At 43.5% G+C, this 25443-nt stretch overlaps 1 protein-coding gene across 6 annotated transcripts in view; it reads right to left on the bottom strand.

Moving 5' to 3' along the window:
- Positions 1 to 25443, bottom strand: part of SH3RF2 (SH3 domain containing ring finger 2) — a 252903-nt gene that overhangs the window by 4219 nt on the left and 223241 nt on the right. For 4 of the 6 annotated variants that reach the window (XM_086931653.1, XM_086931656.1, XM_086931654.1 and 1 more), the window contains exons 9-10: positions 22991 to 23346; positions 1894 to 5738 (exon numbers count right to left, since the gene is read on the bottom strand). In XM_086931653.1, the coding sequence (XP_086787779.1) occupies positions 5442 to 5738; positions 22991 to 23346 (653 nt within the window). In that variant the 3' untranslated portion in view covers positions 1894 to 5441. Of the gene's footprint in view, positions 1 to 1893; positions 5739 to 22990; positions 23347 to 25443 lie in introns of those variants that run through there. The other 2 variants (XM_086931655.1, XM_086931658.1) reach the window with 1 other exon arrangement.

The following is a 25443-nucleotide window of genomic DNA, read 5'->3' as shown; positions in this document are numbered from 1 at the left end:
AATTTTGTTTTCCACTTTCAATTAAGCCAATTACACCTTAATGTTTTATGAAGCATGTTTCGTCACTTTAAATTGCTCCCTATAAACAAATGTGTGTATTTCTTAGTTATAAATAGTGCACTAAGGGCCAGATGTAGGTGGCGGTTTGAGGCCATTTACCGAGCGGTAACTGCCGATTTTGGCTGTTACCGATCGGTAAATGGGTTAAAAGGTATGTAGGGGGCATTATTTTACCGAATCAGTAAAATTACTGAATCGGCAATTTTACCGATTCGGTAAAATAAAAATTCAGTAATTTTACCGATTCTGAGGCATCCAGATGTAGGTGGGACTCTTCAGAGTCCCAGAGGCCTTACCGAATCGGTATTTTACCATCCAATCCAATTTGATGGTAAAATACCGATTCCGGTGTGCATGCACATGTGTGCATGCACACCTATGCCATGTGACAGGCAGACCTGCCCTTAGGGCATGTATGCTTGCCACATGGCACCCGAGCCTGTTTTGGGGGTGCCAGAGGGTGTCAAAGTGACACCCCCTGCACCCTTGTGAAAATCGGTATTTACCGATTCGGTAAATACCGAATCGGTAATGCCCATTCATTCCTATGGGCTTCAAAGCCCATAGGAATAAATGGGCATTACCGAATTGGTAAATACCGAATTCTTCCGAATCGGTATTCCAGCACATCTGGAATACCTACATATCCACCCCTTAGATTTACTGATTTTTAATTACCGAATCGGTAAAATTCGGTAATTAAAAATCGGTAAATCTATTTTACCTACATCTGGCCCAACGTCTACAGGCCACTGCGAGCAAGATGTCTGCTGTTTGTAAATGCAACACTTTCAAATAGGAGAACATTTAAATGACGAGTTTTATGGAATCCACATAAACATAAAGTTAACTGTTCAGTTTAATTTACTTTTATTTCAAAGTGATGCATTTACACACAGCAGGCATTTTGCTCCCACTGGTTAGTAGAGATGGTGCCATATTTATGACTGAAAACTGCAGAATTTTTTTTGAAAGGGAGGGATTTAAAGTACAGAAAAATTTCACATATTCTGAACATTTTTTGCAGAACATTTTTCTGCAAAGAACATTTCTCACATTTAAGTAAATGGTTGTACTTTTTTGTGGTATACATGTAATGGTGCCACATACGGTGAAAGGTATGTCCTGAACCACAAGTACATACAGCACAGGCTCTCAGTTACACACACACATAAATCCCATTCATACGCGCACATGTTCATACATCCGCATGGACCATGTTCTCACTGACATATATGTCAGCCCTGTCGTAGTGCTACTATGTAAAGTATTTTGTTCAGACCATAGTATCTGGCCCTAGGGACATTAGGCTTAAAGCCAATGACCCCGGGTGTGGGGGTGTTTGGTAACAATGCTTGAGTTGTTTAGCCTTCGGTAGCTCATGATGATTTTTATAGATTTTAGCTCTCACTAGACCAGACTAAATTTGGTTTCCTCGTATATCCTACTTTTATATATAATACCCACAGTGTGTTTATGGCTTAACTACCAATATTCATCTAGATTACCCTGCCCTTTTTTTACTGTCACCACGTAAGTCGAACACCTCTTGGACATCTTGTAAGTTCTTTGCAGTCTCCATCATATGAGAAGAACGTCACTATTTATTGGTGGTTCACTGCCACCACACTCAATTCTCCAGTTCTTTTCAGTACTCCCTCTCAACGCATGCCTCAATGCCACCGCCCTCTAATTTTGGAACACCCTCATCCTCTCATGCACATAAGTGGCGTAATACAAGTGGCTTAAAAACAAAATTACCCTTTACGTACATCCAAAAATATTTTGAAATACCCAGTATCGATGGTTTTAATGCTACAACTCTGAGAACCATTTAGACTTTTGATGTGTTTTTTATTGTAAATAGTTTTATACACATAGTGCTCGCCAACTGTATGTTTAGGTCACTTGTATATGATTAATATTCAGTACATTAAAGCCCTAAAGTGTGTAATCTGCGCCATAAGGAACCAATAAAATAAATAATTGAATAAATAAATACATTTGTATGTCATTAGTACTAAGAATCCCTTTGCCCTAAACAGTATGCCATGAGTGCCATATAAAACAGCTTAAGATAAAGAATAAATGAATATGTTAATCCCTACATTTTCTTGGGGTGGAGTGTAATCATGAGGACGAGTGCTTTAAAGCCAGTCTCCCTAGTCGATCATTCAAGTGAAGACAGACACTTGACTCTCCCTACTTGGAGAACTCACTTGGGCTATTTTATACATGAGTGAAGAAAATGGCGACTCGGCTGAGCAGCCATGTGAGTTGACCGGCAGGTACTCATAGTTCTGGTTTGCAACTTATATTAAACTAAATTGAGAGCTGGATAACTTGTGAAATCACAGCGTAGCATGGCATCTCACTAACAAAGTGTTTCTCCTACATGGCAAACAACTAGACTCGCCACTTTGAGCAGACCAGTACTGTACCTGCACTGTATCAATATGTAGGCTCTGGTACCAAAAAGAGGTTCTTTAGCACCAGTAGGCACAACTTATTGGAACGGTGTGTGTTAAATACAGCTCCCCCCCCACCCCATAGAGGTAGCTGGTTCCATGACATAGCTGTCCTTTGCTAGGAGTGCTCCATGTTGCCCATTGTTGTATGCAAGGCAGATTGATGTTTTCATATGTAGCCCAACCTTCATCAGAATTAGTATGTGGCAGCTAGATAGGAAATGTGAACAGGGAACTGAACTGGCCAAGTGTCCAATGAAACTGCAATACACATGTTTGCTGGTGCCCCTAGATGGCTTTTAGCTCCTGGAGATACAGTTCGAGCACCCAGTGTTTGCGGATAAGGTAAAGGGGCACTTGCATGTTCAAGACATTTGGCACATTTTTAGGATGTGTGGTGAAATGATTTTTGGGATGTGAGCATGTGCTGCACTACCTGGATGACTTCCTATCTGCGGGCAGATGGCTCAGGAGAGGAGAATGCGACTGTTTGTTAAGGAAGCCTAAGGCATTGGCGGATGAATCTGGGAAGCAGCCATTGGCATGAGAAAACAGACTAATCAGCAACATTACCGTTCATTGGAAGCAAACTAGATTCGAGGTCCATGGAATCTAGACTATCATTAGAAAAACTAACAACACTGAAGGGACTAGTGAATGAGGTGAAAGCGAAGGACATCTCTAAATTAGGAATATATAACAAGTCCTAGTCACCTGAATTTGCATGCCCAGCAGAGGTGCTGCGCACAGCCTTCTCCTGCTAAATGCCAATAGTCGGGGTTCAGGAAAACACGACAGACTATATGGTTGGTGAAGAGAATCAGTAAGGGATTGGACGCCTGGGAAACATCGCATGATGGATATAATATATTCTCCATGTGGCTAACAAGATCTTCATGTTTGCGGAAGCAAGAGGTTCAGCTTGGTCTGGGTGATAAAGTGTGGAAGAGTGGCATGTCATAAGCCGACTAGTAGCATATTATTATGATTGTAAGGGTTTCGTCACAGCGGCTTTAGCTCTAAGACTGTGGGGCAAAGGTGTGATGCACCACTGCCTCATTCTCACGCTCATTGACAATGAGGCCGTCGTGAACACAAAAATCAGGATACACACAAATGACCACTGGGTATTGAGACTAAACGCTGGTAATATCTTTGAATTAGAACATAATGCTACAACCTGGGCTAGAGAATTGTATGGCTGGCGCTCAGTCTTTTTCACAGTGCTTGAGACTCCATGAACTGGCTCATAACGCAAAGAACCAGGAAAGCTTGGTCCCAGCAAACAACTAGAGGGAAGTAGGATGAGGTGGTACTGAGGATTCCATACCGTGATCCCTGCGAAGTCACTGCAAGGAGGCATGATCAGAATGAATTCTCAGTGGGATGAGAGGAGGCAACACATCTGAAAAGGGACTAGAGGGCATAGGGCAGAAGGTTTGAGGCAGCGGGACTCATATTGGAGATTACTCTCGGAAAGATGGCACTAGCGACCACTGGAAAAAGGTTATAGGGGTGATATTCTACAAAAACTATTTCTGGGGGAAGTGCCATCGAGGATGAGTTCAGCAAAAGTGGAAGGAATATAAAGTAATAATAATACAATAAAAGGAGGAGCATCATGATTCACATTCTTAAGAGTCATCCTGTCCCAGGTAGAATTCAGGAATGCTTTTGTGCCTGTTTATGTCAAGGAATATTGAAGTGGTTGGCTCCAAAAGGAATTGTGGCAGGAATGGAGGAGACACTGGTATTCAGAAGAAGGTCATATGGATCGGGAAAAACAAAATGCACCTAAAAGGAAAAGAGTTGTATGTAGAGATGGCAAGATGAGTGCTACACACATTTTCCTGGTCAGCTGGATGGAAGAAATATGTGAGTGAAAGTGATGCAAGTGAGGGATGGTTTTACAGGCATTGAGATGGCAGACATGAGACTGACAGGGTGAGGTCATTGAAAAAAGCAGGGACATGGAGGTTGAAAGACTCAGGGACTATGTGATGCCATAGTGGAAAGCTCAGGAGGTGCAGGTGAGCTGCTTGTATCTTGTTTATGAAACATGGCCATACATACTAATGCGATGGATGTATGGATTTCTGGTCATAGATTCTGAAGTGTGATGGTGTCTATGATGGTAAAAACAGCTAAGGATGTTACCTCGGAGTTCACTGGGGGAGACTCATGTGCAGTGAGGCACATGAGTCTGCCCCAGGTGTGAAGAGGACCCATTTGTTTCCTAGGTTTATGAAAATAGAGAGAAAAAGACCTTTTAAATACTGTTGCAATCCACCTGTGGATAATGACCTCACACCCCCAGGTCATGTTCTAGGATGGGTGGCCTTCGCAACCTGTCTAACTGCTCCACGTCTCTTCTGTCCACCCCTCCGGCTACATCTTGTGTAGGTAAACTTGGTAGCCTGCTGTCCTATTCTTCCTATGTGACATCTAATCTTCCAGGCCATATTCTAAGATCGATGGTCTTCACAGCGCAACAACCCATTAATTTCTCCCTCTCAAGCACCCTGGGGGGCGTCGTTGATGGTTTGACAAATCTGGCTTCCTCACGACCTGTTCTTACTTTTGCCACCTGACACAATTCTTAGATTGCTGGTCTTGATTGTATTTCATCTTGCCCTTCATAGACTCACTCAGAGCACATATTACTCCCCCATCTATTTGCCTCTCTCCACAGTGCATATTTGTCCTCAGAGGGTGGATTCCTGCTTGCCACCCACTCCCCATGGCGCGTTTTGCTCCACTCCTCCTTACAGCCCAATATATGTTGTTCCCCTTCATCGTGCATTGCCCACTCTCGTCAGTGCAATGCAAAAAACATTACAACTATACAAAACTATTGCCTTTGCCTTTTTTGAAACTTCAAAGGGACATATCAGTAGGTTGGATGCACTACCATCAGTTTTCGCTGAAGCCTATCTTGCTGGAAAAGTTGAATTGAGCAGGAGGGTCCGATAGGTCCAAGGACAAGGTCCTCGTAGAGTGTGATCGCTTGCTCTCCATCTGGTGCACAGGTGCTGAGTTAGCTCGTTGGTGATAAATGGTGGTCATTTCAGGACCCGGCGAGACCTCTTGCTTAGGTGACTCTGCTGTTGCCGGTTCAGATCTGCTGCTTTCGTTGATAGGCGAAGAAAGTGAGCTCTGGCGCTTGGATTGCGGAGGGCTGAAGTTCTGAAATCTCACCGTTTTTACTTGCTGCCATAGAAAAACAAATCAGTGTTAATACATAGCAGGTAAAAGCTAATTCTCAAATCAACATTGCTGTGAGATTGGCAGCTCATATCTATGAGAGGTCTGTGGAGGTTCAAATTTTCCCATGATGTGGCTGGCAGCCATGGCAAGCCTTATAAGTTGATCAAAGATGGCTATTGTTTTACATTGTACTTCTTCCTGAAATGGCACTCATTTCTCCAGGTTACAGAAACTATAAATAAATACAAATAAAATATATTCAGTAATACTTGTTATTTACAACACTTACAAACCGCAAACCCTTTAATATTAAGGATTATATAAATACAATGTTAAATTACTGAAATTAGGAGTAAATAAACAATCTCTCTACTGCAGCATATAGAGAACGCATGTTTCAAATGAATGCAGCATCGTTGAAAATTAATTTGATCTAAGACGCAATGCATTAAGTCTAAAAAGAAAGCAACATAAACAACTCTGATAACTCAGCTCTATAGGCTATTGCATATAGTGGTGAGATCAAAGTGAAGCTGTGCAGTCATATACCTGGAATGGCTGGCCCAACCTTTCTTCCTTCAAAAGCTGATAAAATCAGCAATGCTGAGTAACAGCAGCACCGGGGGCAACATTATGGGTGGGATCTCTTTATGAAAAGCGTGTTGTTATCATAAGGCAAGTAATGATACTTGGGAGTGGTTGACCAGGACTTTTCTGTTATACATATTTCATGGGAGTTCACTGACTGCAACCTAAAAAATGCACGAGGGACAGTATCTATAGTTAACAGACTTCACTATAAGAAGTCTAATTCAATCCAATAATGTATAGCCAGACACTCAAAATACCTATTCTCACAAGAAATTAAACAATATTTTCACTTGTAATATGCCCTTGTTTGACAATCCAAAAGTCCTGTTTTCGGTTTGAAATGTGTGGTGCATATTGTATTCTATTTTTACTTCAAGTGCTTTGGGTCGGCCTCCTCCAGTACTTAACTTCTTTTGCTCTGGAACCTTCAGCCATTGGCTTAAAACATTGTCAATCACATCTTGAATCAGCCTACAGAAGTATTTTAGGCTCAACCTTTTTCTATTGGCTGTGTGGTTGAGTCCTTTTATCTTCAATAGAATACATGTGGGACTATATTACATCTGGAATCATTTAACTAGTAGCCCTGTAGTTGTGGGGAGCTGAATCAACTGAAATATGGATACTCTTGAAAAGAAAGCAACACTCTTGTTTCCTGGAGTATCCATTTTCTTACACCTTTATCTACGCTCAGTCCCCAGTGCTGCTGGGCAAACGTGTCCCCACTGCTACTGGGCAAACAAACATTGACAAAGGTTTGATGTTTGCTTTGGATGTACACACCCAATCTGCATGCCATAGAAAGATAGAACTATTGTCTTTGCCTATGCTTGTTAGTTGTAGGAGAACAGCAGGACTTCTCATCTATGATATAATATTTGTTCTATTTTAATGTTGATGCCAAGTTTACACTGGAAAATGGGAGGGCCAGACAGGGGCATCAAACCTTTTACTGAAAGATGCGAAAATAGCATAAATCATATGTATGAGACCTAGTTTCTCGAATATTCTCTTTTCTGGGTAAAGTTTGGTTTAAACTTACACGTTCGTATTCTGCAGCTGGGCAATATTTTGCTTTCAGCTTTCTTTTTGCCAATTAAGTTATTACGATTTATCTAAATAAGGGGCTATCGTTCCCTTGCCTCTTAACATATTCATACATATCTATCTCTACGAGTTCATTTATCTACAGAAATATATTTATTTGAAAAATGATGCCGACCGGGTCAGATTTCAGGCATGAGTGACACATTTGTCTGTGAAGCCCCACATCGAGGCTGCTTCGACCTTCACCAGCTTTTGCATGCAATATGAGAATGGAAATTGCATATGACCTATTCAAAAGGGCACTTGTAGGTACGTAGATCATTGTATTGATGGAAATTGCAAAGTTCGAGCTAAAGTGCATGGAGGAGCTTAGCAAGACTGTGGAAGCAGATCCCTTAATCACACCGATATGCCTTGCGTGAACGTTAAACAAGATAATTTCATATGCTTCTGTCCTTATCTACATGTATGGAGGTTCTTCAGCCTACTTACATCAGCCGCAGGCAGAAAAACCCTATGCATATACAAATACATGTGCATGGAGAGCTGGGCAGCATAGCAGTTACACTTCTCACAAAACATGCAAATACAGAAACTGTGTGCTATGGAGCACTAGGAACTGTGTGCTGTGGAGCATTAGCCACGCTTCTGCAATGCTCCAATTTTAGGTCGAAGTCTAAAGACTTATTGTGGGCATTCTGAAAGCTTCCCTGGGAATTCATTCAGTTAATCCTTACCATTGGCTTTGTAACTCACATTTTCTGGCTTTCTATTTGCTGGCTTTATTTGTTTTAGGCTGTCCAGCATGTCTTCATCCCTCATGAGGAACAATGCTTATTCACCATCGCTCCCTTCCACAAGTCCTCGCTTTCTGTAAACAGGTCTTTAAATTTTGTTCTTATCTTGTCACAAATTTTGCTCTTCTCTTGTCACATTTGCTGTGCGTTCAAAGACAGAGGTCAAATGTTAGGCTCTGTCTTCCAAAGGAACTTGGTGTTTACTTTTCTTTCTCTGACTTAAAAGTGAGAGGATTTAAGTGACAACCTTGTGGGTACTGGGAAAGATAAGTTTTTTTTGAAGGACACATCAAAATGTAAGTGTCTGTAAATAAACTGTGCAAATATTTCAGAACATATCAGAATAAGGAAAAGACAAATGAAGCACATTTTATTTTAATTCAGAAATGTGGTGGAAACAAACATTTTAATAGGATCAAAACCAATCAGTACATGCCATTTCCACACATAATTGTTTGTGCGCTGTATAGTTTTATCAGTAAAACTGTATGTGCCAACTTGATGGTCATTTCAACTGAAAATGTGTTGTCTGTAATGGCAGTGCGCTACCACACCATGCATACTTCACACTATGCCACTCCACTCTACACCACTCCACTAAACACCACTCTACTCTACAACACTCTACTCCGCTCTCCCACTTTAGACCACTCCACTCTATGCCACTCCAAGCCACTCCACTCTATGGCACAACACTCCACTCCGGGTTGCTGTTGTCTCCGTGCACTCCTTTATTATCGATCAAAGTTAACGAAAATTTGTAAGGCGCGATCCTTGTCACACTGTGCCTGTCAGTGCCTTGTGTAATCAAGAGAATGTGTGATTTGGAAATCACGAAGGGCGCGCTCATTTAACATGAAACCATAATGTTTCTTCACTCATTTAACTTGGCTTGATTATGTTTTCCCAAAGAAACAGTCATGTAGCTGTTGAGATCATCTAAGATATAAGTCATGCAATTTAATGTATTGAGTTAATGCGTTAACGTGTGCTTATATACGTTTATGGTTCATTTGCTGATTGCTAAGGTCCTGTATGCTTTCCTTTTTTAGGCCCCTGACGAAGGGTTACCCCGACTAACCCGAAATGCATTGGGCATGAAGTAATGCAATTAATTGTTTACGATTGGAATGAACTTCTACAAATATTTGACAAAGAAATTTATTTGAAAGAAATAAAATAAGATGATCTCAACAGCTACATGACTGTTTCTTTGGGAAAACATAATCAAGCCAAGTTAAATGAGTGAAGAAACATTATGGTTTCATGTTAAATGAGCGCGCCCTTACTGATTTCCAAATCACACATTCTCCTGATTACACAAGGCACTGACAGCACTCCACTCCATCACACTCCACTCTATGCCTCTGTATGCCACTTCACTGTAGGCCACTCTACAACATTCCACTCTACGGTACTCTATGACATTCTACTCCACACTATGCACCCCATGCCACTTTACTCCACTCTGCCCCATTTCATGCTACACCACTCCATTCTATGACACTTTACTCCACTCTACGCTGAGCCACTTCACTCTGAACCACTCCACTCGATGCCACTCCAGTATACAACACTTCACTTCACTCCACTCCACTCTACTACTCTACTCTATTCTACTATATGCCACTCCAATGTACGACTCTACTCCACTCAACGACACTCCACTTTATGGCACTTTATTCCACTCTATGCCCCCCTACTCTACGCCCCTCCACTCCTACTCCATGACACTCCAGTCCATGGTATTCCAGTCAATGACACTCCACTCTTCACCACTCCACTCTATGGCACTCCCCTCTATGCCACTAACTTTTAGCCATGCTGCACAGCAGCCACACTGGTGTACAACATGGCTAAAACACATTGGCAAAGCCAATAGCTCTTGCGTAGGCGCAGTGTATTGGCTTTACCAATGCTTGTTCAACTAACCTCCTGTATTGAATGAACCACCAATCCAGAACTGCTCCACACTATAATAAACATTAGAGTGTTCAGACGGGCAAGAGCTTCCTGTCTTACAGATCAGCTTCCAACCATCCACCTCACAGGGGACTTGATGAAAAGCATGACGGGGCTATCACTCATACTCTCTTTAACCAAGAAGTCATTAGTGCGTGCAACATCCAATTGAGGGCGCTCGTTAGACATGTTCACACTAAGCATGGGCGAATTTTGCGAATCTCGCGTTCACGAATTTTGCGGATTTGCGAACTCGCAATCCGCAAAATCCGCGAATTCTCGTGAATTTGCGGATTTTTTTTTGTGTGTTTGTGCGCGTTTCTGCCAGTTCGCGAGGGTTTTGTACAATGTCGCAAATTGCGAACTTACCTGTCGGGTCGCAAGTTTCGCGAACTTGTTGTTTCTACGTGTCCAGCCTGTTTGGGACACTCTTCTTCATCACTGCCACTCTCTGTCACCACTGCCACTCTCTGACTACTCATGCCACCCTCTGTTTCATCACAGCACCCTCTGGTTGTCCAGTCAGTGTACATTATTGTGGCAACGCAAGCACACCTTCCCTGCCTCAAGTGACCTGAATTAATTTGGGGCTGATTAATGTGTCACAGAATATTTTTTTAGCTGGCACCTGCTTCCTTAGTGCTTCCTGATTAGTGATCTTTTGAACTTGCTAAGTGCTTTCATTGTTGCAAAATTAGTTACAACACCTGCCCTGCCCCAACTGACAATAATGAATTAGGGGCTGATTAATGGATTTGAACCTCCAGCCTGGCTCCTGCTTGTCTCCCTTAGCTGTAATTCAGGACCTTTGTGGCATATGTGTAACTATTCTGAGGTTCAGAGCAGGGTCACATAATAGTTGCAACTGGCAACTGAACTCTGGAGGGGCCCCTCAGGAAGCACTACAGGAAATGGCTACTAATGATGAGCCTGAACTTTTGAACCTGGTAAGTAGTTTCAGTTTTGCTAAGATCGTATTTCTGCAATTTTGCACTTATTCGCGGGGCGCGAAGTTGTACTGGGAAGCCGCGAACTCACGCGAACAGTGCGAGCAAAATCCGCTGCTCGCGGATTTGCGGATTTTGCGGGAGATTCGCGAATCTCGCGGATTGCGAATTTACCGAAAATCCGCAAAATCCGCGAGCGAACGGATTTTCCGCCCATGCTTAGTTCACACATCTAATCCATGGTATACAAGTCTTGATCTCAGCCCGGATTGACTATTGTAATGGCTGTACTGGGTCTTCTGGATGATCAAAGTGAGTGTCTGTAAGGCATCCTGGAGGATCCCAACTTGGGGCCGTATTTGTATTTTGTCCTCTGTGACCTTTGCTGCTTCCCAGTGTAGGTAAGACTCAAGCTGCAAACACTGCCAATAATCCTCAAAGTCATCCCTGCTCTGAGAGCCTTCTGTCTGTCAGAAGAGCTCGCCATGTACCATCCAACAAGGAACACAAACATTGGCAAAACAGTTACATCTTGTCTTTAAAGGGGGGGGAAGGCTGATGCATCGTCTTTGCGGATGTTTTTTTGGCACTTTTTTGAAAATTATTTTTAGTTTTACGTTCTCACATTAGAGTGGTAAGAATGGTGTATTAAATATAACAAAGTGACCACTGGAGTGTCATGACATATGCACACACACAGAGTCCATCTTGGAATATTGATTTTTTTCTTCACTATTCCAAGATTGGTAAACAGTGTGACACATCAATGGCCATTTTTGCTATTTTTATTTTACTGTTCCAACATGGTTAATGGCCACTTTATAATAGTGATTTAACCCGCTGTTATGTTGCCTGAGGGGGACTCACTATCCCAGCTGTTATCGCGACAGGAGTTGCCTTTTTTGCTGTTTGGGGGAGGAGCCTCTAAGCACTTATAGCACCGAAAAGACTCACACTTTCGGGACCTACTACGTTGTTGCCTGAGGGGGACTCACTATCCCAGCTGTCATCGCACCAGGAGGTGCCTGTTTTGCTGTTTGGCGGAGGAGCCCCAAAGCGCTTAAAGCACCCCAAGACTCACGCTGGGAGGGCCTGTCTTGAGCCTGTCATCTCCATGAAGAGGCTGGCCTACACCTCCCATCAGTTGGTTTTGTCTCCTGCTTACTCCATAGCTGCTTGGCGTCCTCGGCGATTCATCAAGGTACTTTGTTGCACATTTGTGCTATTGTTTATACCCCCTTCCCCGTTCTTTCTTCTTTTTGCTGGGGGCCTGTTACCAGGAGGAAGCTTCACCCTTGTTTTTTTTATCGAAGTCATTTTATTATTGTGGGGAAAACTGTGCCTGGGATTTTGTCTTTAATCTACCCATAATATTACTTACGCATAATGGGAAAAAGGACAAAAAATGTCCCTATAATAAATAGTTAGTGAAAGGGTGTTAGTGTGCATAGTTCATCACAGAACAATGGAAAAATATCTTCCCAAATGAAAAACGTTAGTCGGCGTTTTTTGCTGTAGAAACTGTTCCTTTTATTCTTTTAATCCATAGTAATTCTTTAAAAACACAGCACGCATTTGACTAGACAGCAGACGCGTTCTAGAGAGGCAAGATGGCGGCCGCGTAGGACGGCCGGGCAGCAGTGCAACTGGAGAGATGCCGGCCCAATTGTTATGCAGTAACCCGTAACCGGGATTGAAAAAGTCAGCAACTACACGACCATGCAAAACTCGTGGTTTACAGTCGGAGCATTGTAAGGATTGGAAAAGACAGAGAGAGAAAATTCGCCGTATGCCCCTTACCTGTTATCGGCCGCTCAGGCGGCTTCTACGGGAGCTTACACAGACCGCAAGGAGGGTTACGTCAGGAGGCGTAACGGGGGCAGGTCTGGTCGCGGAGCTAGCGGAGTTCGCCGAGTGGAAGCGGAGCTCACGAAGCGGGCGGCGCTTGCTCTGCAGGTCCCGGCAGCAGCGTTTGAGATGTAAGCGGACAAGTGCTCATGTGCAAGCGGAGCATAAAGAACTACAGAACACGCTGGAAGCAGTAATAGAGACGGAGGAAAGCGACTGGGACATTAAAGCAAGTGGTAAGGAGCAGTTTGGGGATAAGGAGAGGAGAAAAGAGATTATGGCTCCGAAAATGAGTGCCAGCGCCAAAGCAGCTGTAAGAAGAATAGCGGCTGCTGAACAGGCAGAGCTACTGTCGGAAAAGGAGGGTGATGGAACTAAAAGGAAGAATCAGAACCTAATATCCCCAACTAAAAAAACAATACAGCAACAAGGAGTAGCTAAAGCTAACCATGGCACTACCCCAATCTCCAATATCTTTCAAAAGATAAGCAAGGACAAAGAATCTACTAGTGAGGCTTTGGAGGCAGGGTTAATAGAGAATTATAGCCCGAAGGGAAAAAAGATGGCTGCACAAGACACAGCTCTACCTGCTCAGATGATTGATTCAGCAAATAAAGAGGGGGACAGCAACGGGCAGATGCAGGTAGTGGAAGAAACTGAAACTACCACTCAGACTATACCTACTAAGCCTATACTAGACCTAGATACTGAAACTCCCATCCAGGAGCTGGAAGAGGAATTGGAAGAGGAGCCCATTGACAACGCAGAAAACGCAGAAGATAAAAAAGAGGTCCCTAGTGAGGCTTTCTTCTCACTCTCAGAGGGGGGGAATGGTCGGACGAAGATGAGGGCAGCCTGGATCGAGAGGATAGTGGCTCAGCCACCGATAGCGAACCTGACAAGGAAGAAGATATTCCTCCGGCAACCGCGGGAAAAAACAATATAGGGTCAAGAATTAATGGACAGAGACGTGATCACCCTCAGTCTAACCCCTCAGCGGAGAGCCCTGGAGGGGAAGCAGCTCAAATGTCTCTTTTGGAGGTAATACATCAGGAAATACTGGCACATAGAGAAGAGGCCCGACAAGAGAGTCGCAAATCACAGGCTGTAGCCAGGAAAATACAAGGAGCGGTAAGAAAATTGGCAAGAGTATGTACGAACCTGGGAGAACGCGTTACCAACCTTGAAGAAAGAGTTGTCGTGACAGAAGCTGAGACGACAGCTGCCTCTTGCAAAGTGGATCAACAAGGCGAACAGTTGATTGATGTGCAGTGGAAACTCGAGGCGTTGGAGAATAGAGCAAGGCAAAATAATCTCCGCATTCTTGGGATACCGGAGGGATCAGAAAATACGGACACAAGGGCCTTTGTAATAAAACTTTTTGAACATGCCTTCACTGAGTTGAAGGGATGGGATTGGACGAAGGAGATCCAGAGGGCACATCGTATCCTCGTCAAAGTTCATAAAAATGCTAAGGAGGGAGACAAACCTAGAGCGATTTTAATATTCCTTGGTAATTTTAACCTGAAGCAGGCAATCTCAGAAAAGGCAAGACCAGACTCAAAAAAGAATGCTGATGGCTTTTCCTTCTTTGTCCGACCGGATTTTTGTCATGTCACGGTGGAGAGACGCTGGAGACTTAGACAGATGATAAAACCGTTTCAGGATAAGGGCATGCAAGCATACCTAATCAATCCGGCACAGTTGAAAATAATTAATGGGGGGAGAACCTTGTATTTTTCCTCTGAAGTTAAAGCAAAGGAGTATCTAGATACTCAAGGTTCCTAGGCTACTCCATGGATGTGATTAGGAAAAGGTTTGGTGGATATAAGTAAAAGGCCTTAAAATATGAATTAGTAAGAATTGGCAGGGGGTGGAATGGTTGAGGATTGGGTGTTGCACAGGTTGTTGTTGTGGGTGTTGCACAGGTTGAAGGAGATAAAAGGGTTGCAGGTTCCATGATGGCTATCATGTGAATCTCTTCAGTTAGCACTGCGAACCATCACATGCACAGACCGGTTGGTCTGAGCGCCTCTGAAAAGGGGTGGAAGGGGGGAGAGGAGGGAGGGATAGAGGGGTTGAAGGGGGGAGGGGAGGAGTTGGGGGGGGAGGGGAGGGTGGCGGGGGTGGTGGTGGGGTGTAAAAAGGGGGGGAAAAATTTTGAGATGGAAAAGGGTCTGTTATCGGTATGTGGCAGATTCATGGATATAATCAGGATGGAGGTAAAAAATGTTAATAATGTCAGACATTAAGATATGTACTATCAATGTAGGGGGCCTAAATGACTGGAAGAAGCGACAGAGAATGACTCAATTTGTGAAGCTTAACAATATTGATGTAGTGTGTATACAAGAAACACATCTACCCTGGGCTAAAAGGAAACTACTGAATATCCCCGGTTACAATTTGTTAGGTTGCTCGTCACAAACATCTACAACAAGAGGGGTTGCTATTATGGGGAAATGTAATTTGGGGGGAGTAAGACGCACTAAAACAGACGGCTCAGGTAGATGGGTTTTGGTTGAGCTAGACCTTGGTATCACTTTGTGTGTAATATATGGTGCAAATGATGATGACCCAGCAGTATTTGATGAGATGGAGGAGGAACTGGCTAACTGGGGTACCCCTTTGGTGTTGTGTGGGGATTTGAATATTTCGGCAAATTGGAGGCAAGCTGGTAATTATATAGGACGTAAACAGAAGGTATATAGAGCATTAAGCTCTCTCCTAAGGTCTCATGGTCTGTCAGATGTATGGTCAGAAAAAGTTTCTGGAGACCCGGGTTACACTTATTTTTCATTTCCAGCTCAGAAATACTCTAAGTTAGATTATTTTTTTGTCTCTACGAGAGAGTTATGCAAAGTTAGAATTACTAAGTTACCAAGAATAGTCTCGGATCATAACCCCCTGATAATGACATATAAAGTAGATAACATACCTAAGAGAACAACTAAATGGACTTTTGAAAGGAAACTTCTAAATGATGATAGATTTGTTAAATATATAAAACAGTGGGCAAAGGAGTTTTTTTTAAATAAATAGATATAGTTCGTCCAGGAATGGGGTATGGGAAGCCTTTAAGGCATCTTTAAGGGGGGAGACGATCAGCTGCTCCGCAAGACTAAGGAAGGAGGATAGAAATAAGCTGGAAAAGCTCATCTCAGAGTTAGCAACATCAGAGAATCGGCACACAGAGGAAATAGGATTAGGCAATGATGGGAGGGAAACAGCTAAAAATATGGCGTTGATCAAAGGAGATATCTTAAAAATATTTACGCAAAAGGAAACTAGAGATTATCAGACTTCTCGAGCTAAAAGATATGAGACAGGTGAACAAGCTGGTAGAGCACTTGCACTGCGCATAAGGCAAGATTTCAATAAAAATAATATTCAGAAGATTGAAGAGAATGGAATAGTACATACTGAGCCGAGAGAGATAATGGGTGTTTTCCAGAGATTTTACCAAAAATCATATGATCAAGAGGGCAGTTGGATACCATCTAGACAAGACTCTGGAACCCCCTATCCAGTGTTAGAGGAGAAAGACAGAGAGCAGCTGGAGAAAGATATTTCCCTAGAAGAGATCAGGATAGCATTACAAGATCTTGCAGCAGGCAAAGCTGCAGGCCCAGACGGGATACCTATCGAGGTATATAAAATTCTTGGGGAGGAAATTCTGCCTATACTTCTTGATCTTTTTAACGGAATAATATGCTCAGGGAAGATTCCAGACTCATGGAAACAGACTAACATTGTGGTCTTCCATAAAAAAGGCAAACCTGAAGAAAACCCGGGCTCTTATCGACCAATATCATTGATAAATGCGGATACCAAACTGTATTCAAAGGTATGGGCAAAGAGGTTGGGGGGAATCATTGGCCAACTTGTCTCTCCTTGGCAGCACGGGTTTGTCCCAGGGAGAGGTACGACAGATCACACCTCGCGGGCAATTTCATTGTTCGATGCGCCGGCTGTCATGGGGGGGGGGGGAGATGGGCATGATTCTTCTAGACGCTGAAAAAGCCTTCGACCGAGTGGTCTGGGAATTCCTATGGGAGGTGCTGGTCAGTAGAGGGTTTGGAGGAAAATGTATGAAAGCTATAAAAGCCATGTATGTAGATCCAGTAGCCCGAATTACAACTATGGGACTACAGTCAGATGAAGTGGTAATTAGGAGAGGCACTCGTCAGGGATGTCCTTGCTCCCCTATACTCTTCGCTCTTTACATTGATCCATTAATAAGAAAAATCCTAGAATCAGATCAAATCTCCCCGGTTATATTAAATGGACACTCAACCAAATTATTGGCCTACGCGGATGACTTGGCAATAACTACTACCAACCCGCAGACGGCCATAAGAGAATTGAGTCAACTAGCTAAAACATTTGGGATTCGTTCGGGGTATAAGCTAAATGAAGGAAAAACTATAATAATCAGTACTAATAATATATATAAAGCTGATCGAAGGTATGTGGAATCAGCAGTTTATCTGGGGGTGAGGATCAACGCGAATGTGGAGAAAATTGTACAAGAGAATTATGTACCCCTGATTACAACAATAGAACTAAGAAGAATAGACGTTTTACACTTATCACTAATTGGAAGAGTGAATGTTCTGAAGATGTCCATGTTCCCAAAAATTCTGTACCTTTTTCGAGCCATACCTTTGCTCGTAGAAGAGGGTGTCCTGAAGAAAATGGAAGCTGTTTTCTCACAATTTGTATGGCAATATGGGAAAATCCGTAGATCTCTGGCTCGACTATCAGCACCATTGGAGGGAGGGGGCTTGACTGCACCAAATTTGAGGCTGTATCATTGGGCCTGTTTTATATTTCAAATGAATGTTTTGTTTAAATATGATGATAGTGATGTATTGAACGACGTAGATAGAGCTCCTACAATTTACGAATTACTAGTAGGTAGAAAAGCAGTGGGTTTGCTTACTCGAGAAATGAATTGTAGATTTTTTAAAAGGGGTAAGAGCAGAGTGATGTTGAGTGCCTGGGGCACATGGAAAGCAATAATGAGATATCTGAAGATTCCGAAAATTAATAGTATGATAGATATTTGGCATTCAAATCCTTTTGTACACCTCGGACAGAATAGAAATAGTAAGATATGGAAGGAAGCGGGGATTAAGTGTCTGGGTGATGTCATGGTGGAGGATGAATTATTGGGTTTCGACGTGCTTCAACAAAAATTTGGTATACCAGCTATCCAATGGTTTTTATACAGACAGTTAGAAGAAACACTGAAAGCTATTAGACCTAGGATTTTAATTCAGGAGCTCAACCCAATTCTGAAATACGTGATGAATGGCGGTAAGAGGATTAAAATTGGTTACAGCTATCTTCTGCAGGGTTTGGGGGATGACATTGGTCAAATCGAATCAGATTGGGCGGAAAGAACTGGGGATTCGGATGTAGATATTGACTTTGCCCTCGCAATGAATAAAAAGATACTTAGAGCTTCGAATTTAAAGGCACAACATTATAAGACTATTTTTAATCTATATTACACACCTGCTAAGTTGTTCAAGTGGGGTAAGAGGGAAAATGATAGATGCCCCAGGTGCGATCAAGGTCCAGCAGATTTACCACATATGTTTTATAATTGTCAGAATTTAACTCCTGTTCATAAAGAAATTGAAAGATTTTTAACGGGCCTGTTAGAGAAACAGATCACTCTATCCTCTACCATGATTTTGATCGGCAGGGATGCCAGTCTAAGGTTAGAATATGAAGATGAAGCATTTATTTTCATTTCCATGGCTGTTCTGAGGATTTTAATATCGGCTGGTTGGAAAGATCCTGTAGCCCCTACCTTCCAGCTGTGGTTAACTAAATTGCTGGGAATCCATAACGTTGAGGAATGTTTGTATGACTTTAAAGGAAGGAGGATGCGGGAATTGGGTAATAAGATTTGGGCTCCGCTGAAAAATTGGAGAGAAATTAGATGAATAAGAACTTAAAGATCAAGTTGAGATACTGAATCTATACTCTTATATACTATTGTTTGTTATAATTTCTGGCCTGTTTGATTCCTATGAATGTGTTTACATTATGTTATTTTGTACTTTGAATACCTGAATTGTATCCTGTTAAGTTATGAATTTATGTGATACCCGGTACCATCTCAATAAAAAATTAAAAAAAAAGACAGCAGACGCGTTCCGTCCCATAGCTAGGTTGGCATCCAAGCTGCTGATTCGGGACTAACATGCCCTTATTAACAGTTATGAGATTGTATTTTTGCAGGAAACGTAGGCGTTGGATTGTAATATTTATTGATGAGCATAGATAGTATAAAATCCCAGCATCCTCCTCACCCTCAGACAGGGCTAAGGGAAGTCTGCCCCCTTAGTTTAAAGAAGGTATTGGCTGCAAAATAATGAAGGTACAGACAGAGGGGGAAATATGCAGGCTTTCGATTTTAGGTGGGGTTCCAATGTTGGCATAGTTATGGTTAATTTATATAATAATGATTTTTCAGCTAGGGGAGATCAGAATTTTCATGGGCTGTTTTTTTTTTTTGGAACAACTAGCTGATAGGAATGCATAATTGAGTGCATCATACTGGCTGGTGATATTAAATCAAAAGTGGTTGCCACGCCTGTTTTGCCATCCTCGACTTTCTCCCCATCTTCATCTGAGTTTAATTGGGAGGATGGCATAAATTCTGGGGGTATTTGCTATATACATACTTGGCTTCCTATGACCTAGAGAGTGCTGCTACTAATTTGACTACATCTATTAACCTGACTTATATGGGAAGGGGGGGGGGGGGTGAAGATCTGTAATTAATTACATCTTTGTCTCTCGAAGTATGCATTCTCTTGCCTTGGAGCGGAATGTTCTCCCCACCATATACAGTGATCACAACCCATTAATTATCTCTATAAGAGTCCCTGTAAGTGGGCTAAAGTGCATTGAAAGGTTTGAGCAGTCATTATCTATGAAAGATGTTTGGCATTCTGCAAATCTGAATACTTTAATGTGTAAGATTACAGATGGGTGTGTGGATTTGATAAATTCATGTTTATCAAAGGAACTCGGACCCAATGCAACGCTGAGCAAATTTGCAGAATTAACTTCTTGCATAAGAGATATGCTCACAAGGCCCATAGGAAACAGAATGAGATACAATTAGTCCTGGGGTGATAAGGCCTGCAGAACTGCAAATATTAGACTACGAAAGGAACTGAAGTGTTCTCCAAGGGATCAGGAAGCAATTGCTGCATACAGGAAGGTTTTTACTTGAAGTAAAATTGTAGTCCTCCTTCTATTTTTGTGAAATGACCAGGTTTATGGCTTTAAAATTCTGGTCACTCTATTTAAAGCAGAGAATGGCCAATTTGAAGGATGAGAAATGGGAAACGTTAGTATCTGCTTATGTGGCCAAAGACCCTCAGGCTTTCTGGAAGTCAGTGTATATTGGCCTTGTTTCAGGTGTGTCGCCCAATACTCATACTCATATTGGCACGGAAGCTGAATAGACCATTTTAGTAGAATGTATTGCTCTAGTGTGCTTAATCAAGAGAAAGGAATGGCTGATTGTGTGTTGCAGCTCAATACCCAATTTTCTCCTGAGGAGGTACTTGTGCAGATTTTTAATAGCTCCTCTAATCTATATCGCACCTTGGTGTCCATCAGGAATTAGGCCTGGAGTATGTCGAAGATCTAATTAACCTTGCTCCTCTGTTGCTGCGGTGTCCAATCTGGCAGAATATGGAGGCTTCTCTAATTCGCACAATTATTTTAGATTGTCTCGCCTGTTGGTAAGGGACCACTGGCTTAAATACATCAGGGAGACCACTTCTGCTTTAGGCTATTCCTATATTTATGAGAAGCCAGCTAATATCTGTGTAAAGGACAAATGATGGGTCAGGTAATGTTTTCTATCACATCATGGGGCTAAGAGGGAGGGTAGGGAATTAATTAAACCCTCCATTACAGAATATTGTCTTCTACAAACCATAAAGGGGGTGGCTCCTTATTTGAACCTGGTCTCGGGTACATATGAACAGAGATTGTTGTCCCAACTGAGGCTAGGTTCTATTAGGTGGCTGCTGTGTTTCCTGCCAGGAAAGCATGCTCTCTCTGACATATGTATATATATATATATATATATATATATATATATATATATATATATATATATATATATATATATATATATATATATATATATATATATATATATATATATATATATATATATATATATATATATATATATATATATATATATATATATATATCCATATGATGAATTATCTCCTCAGACCTTCCTTTATTTTATCTTCTTTTGCAAGTTTTACCTACCACTCACTTAACGGTTTTTAATTATCTGTGCTTCTATACAGTCATATTTCGTGTAATGCAGTAGACTCCTTTTTAAAATATGCACTCCAATTGCGTCAGTTAATGTTTTAACAATGCCGTTTTTATAGTTTCTATTTATTCATGTTGCCAGTGCTTTTTATTTTTTATTGTGATTGTTTTTATTCATGAACTGTTAATTTTGTTTTTACTATTTATGAATTGATTTTTTCATAATGCAACTTTTATGGCCTGCTTCTTATGAGATTGAATAAAGAATTTAGAATTGAATTAAATTGAACAGTGATTTAAAAAAAAATTGGATGGGGGGGCTCTAAAATAAAAAAGCGAGTAGGAAGTGCTGGAGCATGGACCAACGGATGGGGAAGCAAGTGCAAGCAAGCAGCCTGGTTGCAGTGTGCAGCTGCTGAAGTCCTTGAACCAGCAAGAGTAAAAAAAAAGAAAAATACAATTTTTAATTAATGCCACAAGGGTAAGGAGAGGCAGCAGAGCAATAGAGAAGGAGAGGCGTTTGAGTTTACGGGATTGTAGTGAGTGGACAAGAGAGAGACAGAAAAATGAACACACACTGAGATCAGACATTCTCCGTAAATGCCCTACAACATCTATGGCAGGTTTTAGTCCTCTTTACTCACCGTGCAAAAGATTTAGTTTCAGTTTATAGTATTTGAAGCCTTCTTTGGTTTATCTCCTGACTATATCTGACTGAAACCCTGCTTGTTCAAGCAGCCCTTACTCTTCCTGTACAGGCCAATGTAGATATCGACTACCTCTCCATTTTGAATGCCTTCTTGTGATATATCTTGCTCTCCTGGAAACTCTAATGCGAAGTGGCCACGCTCTGCTCTCATGGGCAATTGAAAAGAAAAGAAATAAATAACAATAATAACAAAGTAGAAGTGCCACTTTTTCTACCAAATTTAGTCAATTTAATGTCTCAAAATGTAGCAAATCCTAACCACGCTTGAGAGGCCAAATTTGTTTGCTTCATGAGTTATTAGGAAGAAAAAAAAACAGTGCAAGGTAAGTTGTCATTTTTAACAGTCTTATTCATTGGGTAGAAATAGTTTGCTAAATTCTCCATTTCTCTTTTTAACCCCTTTACTGCTGCGGCTATTCCGCCGCAGTGCTAAGGGGGTGAGGCCTGCGCGGCGGTCCCGTGCTCGTTACGGAACCGCTCCGTCACGGCACGCGGGTGAGCTGTGCTTGTGACGGAACGGTTCCGTCACAGCCTCGCCCGCTCATTAGATCGCGCCGCGCAGGCGAGGAATTCGCGCCGCGCAGGCGCGGCGAGCGGGCCTTGACGGAACCGTTCCGTCACCAGCACAGTCCACCCGAGGCTCGTGACGGAACGGTTCCGTCCCGAGCATGGGAGGGGTTAAATGATCTGTAAACAATACGCGTCGCAAATGGTTTCATAATCTGTTTCACTCCTGATTACCGTGGAGCAAAAACCATTCTGCATTATGGACTGCAGCAAAATCTGTTTGCTTCTTTCTAGATCACACAAGCAGCACAAATGGCACATACAGATTTTCCCTAATTTTGCATTGGCTTCAAACTGTCTGTTTTATATCTCCTGGTCTCCATATACGCACATTGGCACTTTACGATGCTACATTATACTTGCAGCTGGTCATACTGCATATCACCTTCACCAATAATGCTATCCCAGTTAGAACACTTCAAATATGTTGTCTACGGCGTATGCCAAACTTACCTTTTCTGACAGGCTCTTGGATGTGTCTGGCTTCACCAATATGGACGGCGGCGCCGAACCAGGAGGCTTTTGCATCGTGCTGGTTTTAGTCACAGTCACTTTGGTGTCCAAGATCACCGAACTGTCCGCGGAATGAGCCCTTTGCTCAGTACCCCGGCCGAAGACAACGGCAAAGTCATGACAGGAGTTAGGCCTTCCTCCTGAGTCAGGGGGGGACGAAGGGCTGCTGCTCTGGTCTGCCAAGCTCTGGTAGCTCTGGAACTGCTGCGGCCGCACAATGGCAGATGGAGTTCGCCGGAGACTGTTGTCCATCTGAAAAAGTGGCCCTGTTTGGCCGTACCTGGGCAGCGAGGCACCTGCGAAGGAAAAGCATATTGGAGGTAGGTGGCTAACCAAAGATGTGCATGTTTGCTCTTTCAGCTCCTACCCAATCAAGTATCAGCAAAAAGAAAATACCCATATTGGTTTCAGGAACAAGTGGCTTATTTACAAGCTCCTCGCGCCGCTGGTGCATCACTTTTAATATGGAAAAATTGTGCACGGGACTTGTAAATTAGCTCCAGAATATATCTCTAAATTAAAGGAGACAAAGGGGCATATTTGCAAGAGCATTTTGCCACCGGAGCATCACTTTCTTTGGTGCTTCGGTGGCACAATGCCCTGCTCCGTATTTACAAAGTGGCGCTAAGCCACTTTGCACTGCTTAACGCGGCTTTGTAAATGTCATACCCTTAGATCATGGGTACTCACAAACTTTCTCTAGGGGGCCAAATTTACAGTGTGGTTTATGTCCGAGGGCCGCACTGGTGGGGGCGGGGTCAGTGGGGGAAGGGGCGGGGCTAGAGCAACAAGAAAAAAACTGTGACCATGAGGTTGATCACAGGTCCCCGCAGCGGACGCCTTCGTCCACTGAGCCACCAGACCCGGCATACACACATCTCTCTCTCGTTATTTCTCTCCCTCACTCTCTCTCCCTCCCTCTCTCTCCCTCTGTCTCTCTGTCTCCATCTGTCTCCCTCACTCTGACTGTATCGCTCCCTCTCTCCCTCTGTCTCACTCCCTCTCTCCCTCTGTCTCACTCCCTCTCTCCCTCTGCCTCACTCTTTCTCTCCCTCTGTCTTGCTCACTCCCTCTCTCCCTCTGTCTCACTCACTCTGAATGTCTCACTCTCTATATCTCCCTCTCCATCTCTGTCTACCTCTCCATCTCTGTCTACCTCTCCATCTCTGTCTTCCTCTCCCTCACTCTGTTTCCCTCTCCCTCAGTTTTCCTCTCCCTCACTCTGTTTACCTCTCCCTCAGTTTCCCTCTCTCTCACTGTTTCCCTCTCCCTCAGTTTCCCTCTCGCTCACTCTGTTTCCCTCTCCCTCAGTTTCCCTCTCCCTCACTCTGTTTCCCTCTCCCTCACTCTGTTTCCCTCTCCCTCCTTCCCTCTGTCTCCCTCTCTCCTTCCTTCCCTCTGTCTCCCTCTCTCCTTCCCTCTCCCTCCTTCCCTTTCCCTCCTTCCCTTTCCCTCTTTCCCTCGGTTTCCTTCTCTCTCCCTCCCTCACTCTGTCTCCCTCCCTCACTCTGTCTCCCTCCCTCACTATGTCTCCCTCCCTCACTCTGTCTCCCTCCCTCACTCTTAGCGGGCTCCCTCACTCTTAGCGGGCTCCCTCGCTCTTAGCGGGCTCCTTCACTCTTGGCGGGCTCCCTTACTCTCCTTCCCTCTCCCTCCTTCCCTCTCCCTCCCTCCCTCACTCTCCTTCCCTCACTCTCTCCTTCCCTCACTCTCTCCCTCCCTCCCTCTCTCCTTTCCTCGCTCTCTCCTTCCCTCGCTCCCTCCTTCCCTCGCCCTCCCTCTCCCCTCGCCCTCCCTCTCTCCTCGCCCTCACTCTCTCCTTCCCTCACTCACTCCTTCCCTCACTCTCTCCTTCCCACACTCTCTCCTCCCTCACTCTCTCCTCCCTCACTCTATCCTCCCTCGCTCTCCTCCCTCCCTCTCCCTCCCTCTCTCCCTCTCCCTCCCTCCCCCTCGCTCTCCCTCCCTCGCACTCCCTCCCTCGCTCTCCTTCCCTCTCTCTCTCCTTCCCACTCCCTCCTTCCCTCACTCTCCCTCACTCTCCCCTTTCCTCACTCTCCTTCCCTCTCCCTCCTTCACTCTCCCTCCCTCTCTCCTTCGCTCCCTCTCTCCTTCCCTCCCTCTCTCCTTCCCTCACTACCTCTCTCCTTCCCTCGCCCTCCCTCTCCCTCGCCCTCTCCTCGCCCTCACTCTCTCCTTCCCTCACTCTCTCCTCCCTCCCTCACTCTCCCTCCCTCACTCTCCCTCCCTCACTCTCCCTCCCACGCTCTCCTTCCCTCGCTCTCTCCTTCCCTCGCTCTCTCCTTCCTCCCCCTCCTTTCCTCCCCCTCCTTCCATCCCCCTCCTTCCCTCTCCCTCCTTCCCTCACTCTCCCTCACTCTCTCCTTCCCTCA

This window comes from Lissotriton vulgaris, chromosome 7, assembly GCF_964263255.1.
Source record: "Lissotriton vulgaris chromosome 7, aLisVul1.2, whole genome shotgun sequence".
NCBI lineage: Eukaryota > Metazoa > Chordata > Amphibia > Caudata > Salamandridae > Lissotriton > Lissotriton vulgaris.
This window is presented reverse-complemented; position numbering and strand designations above follow the sequence as displayed.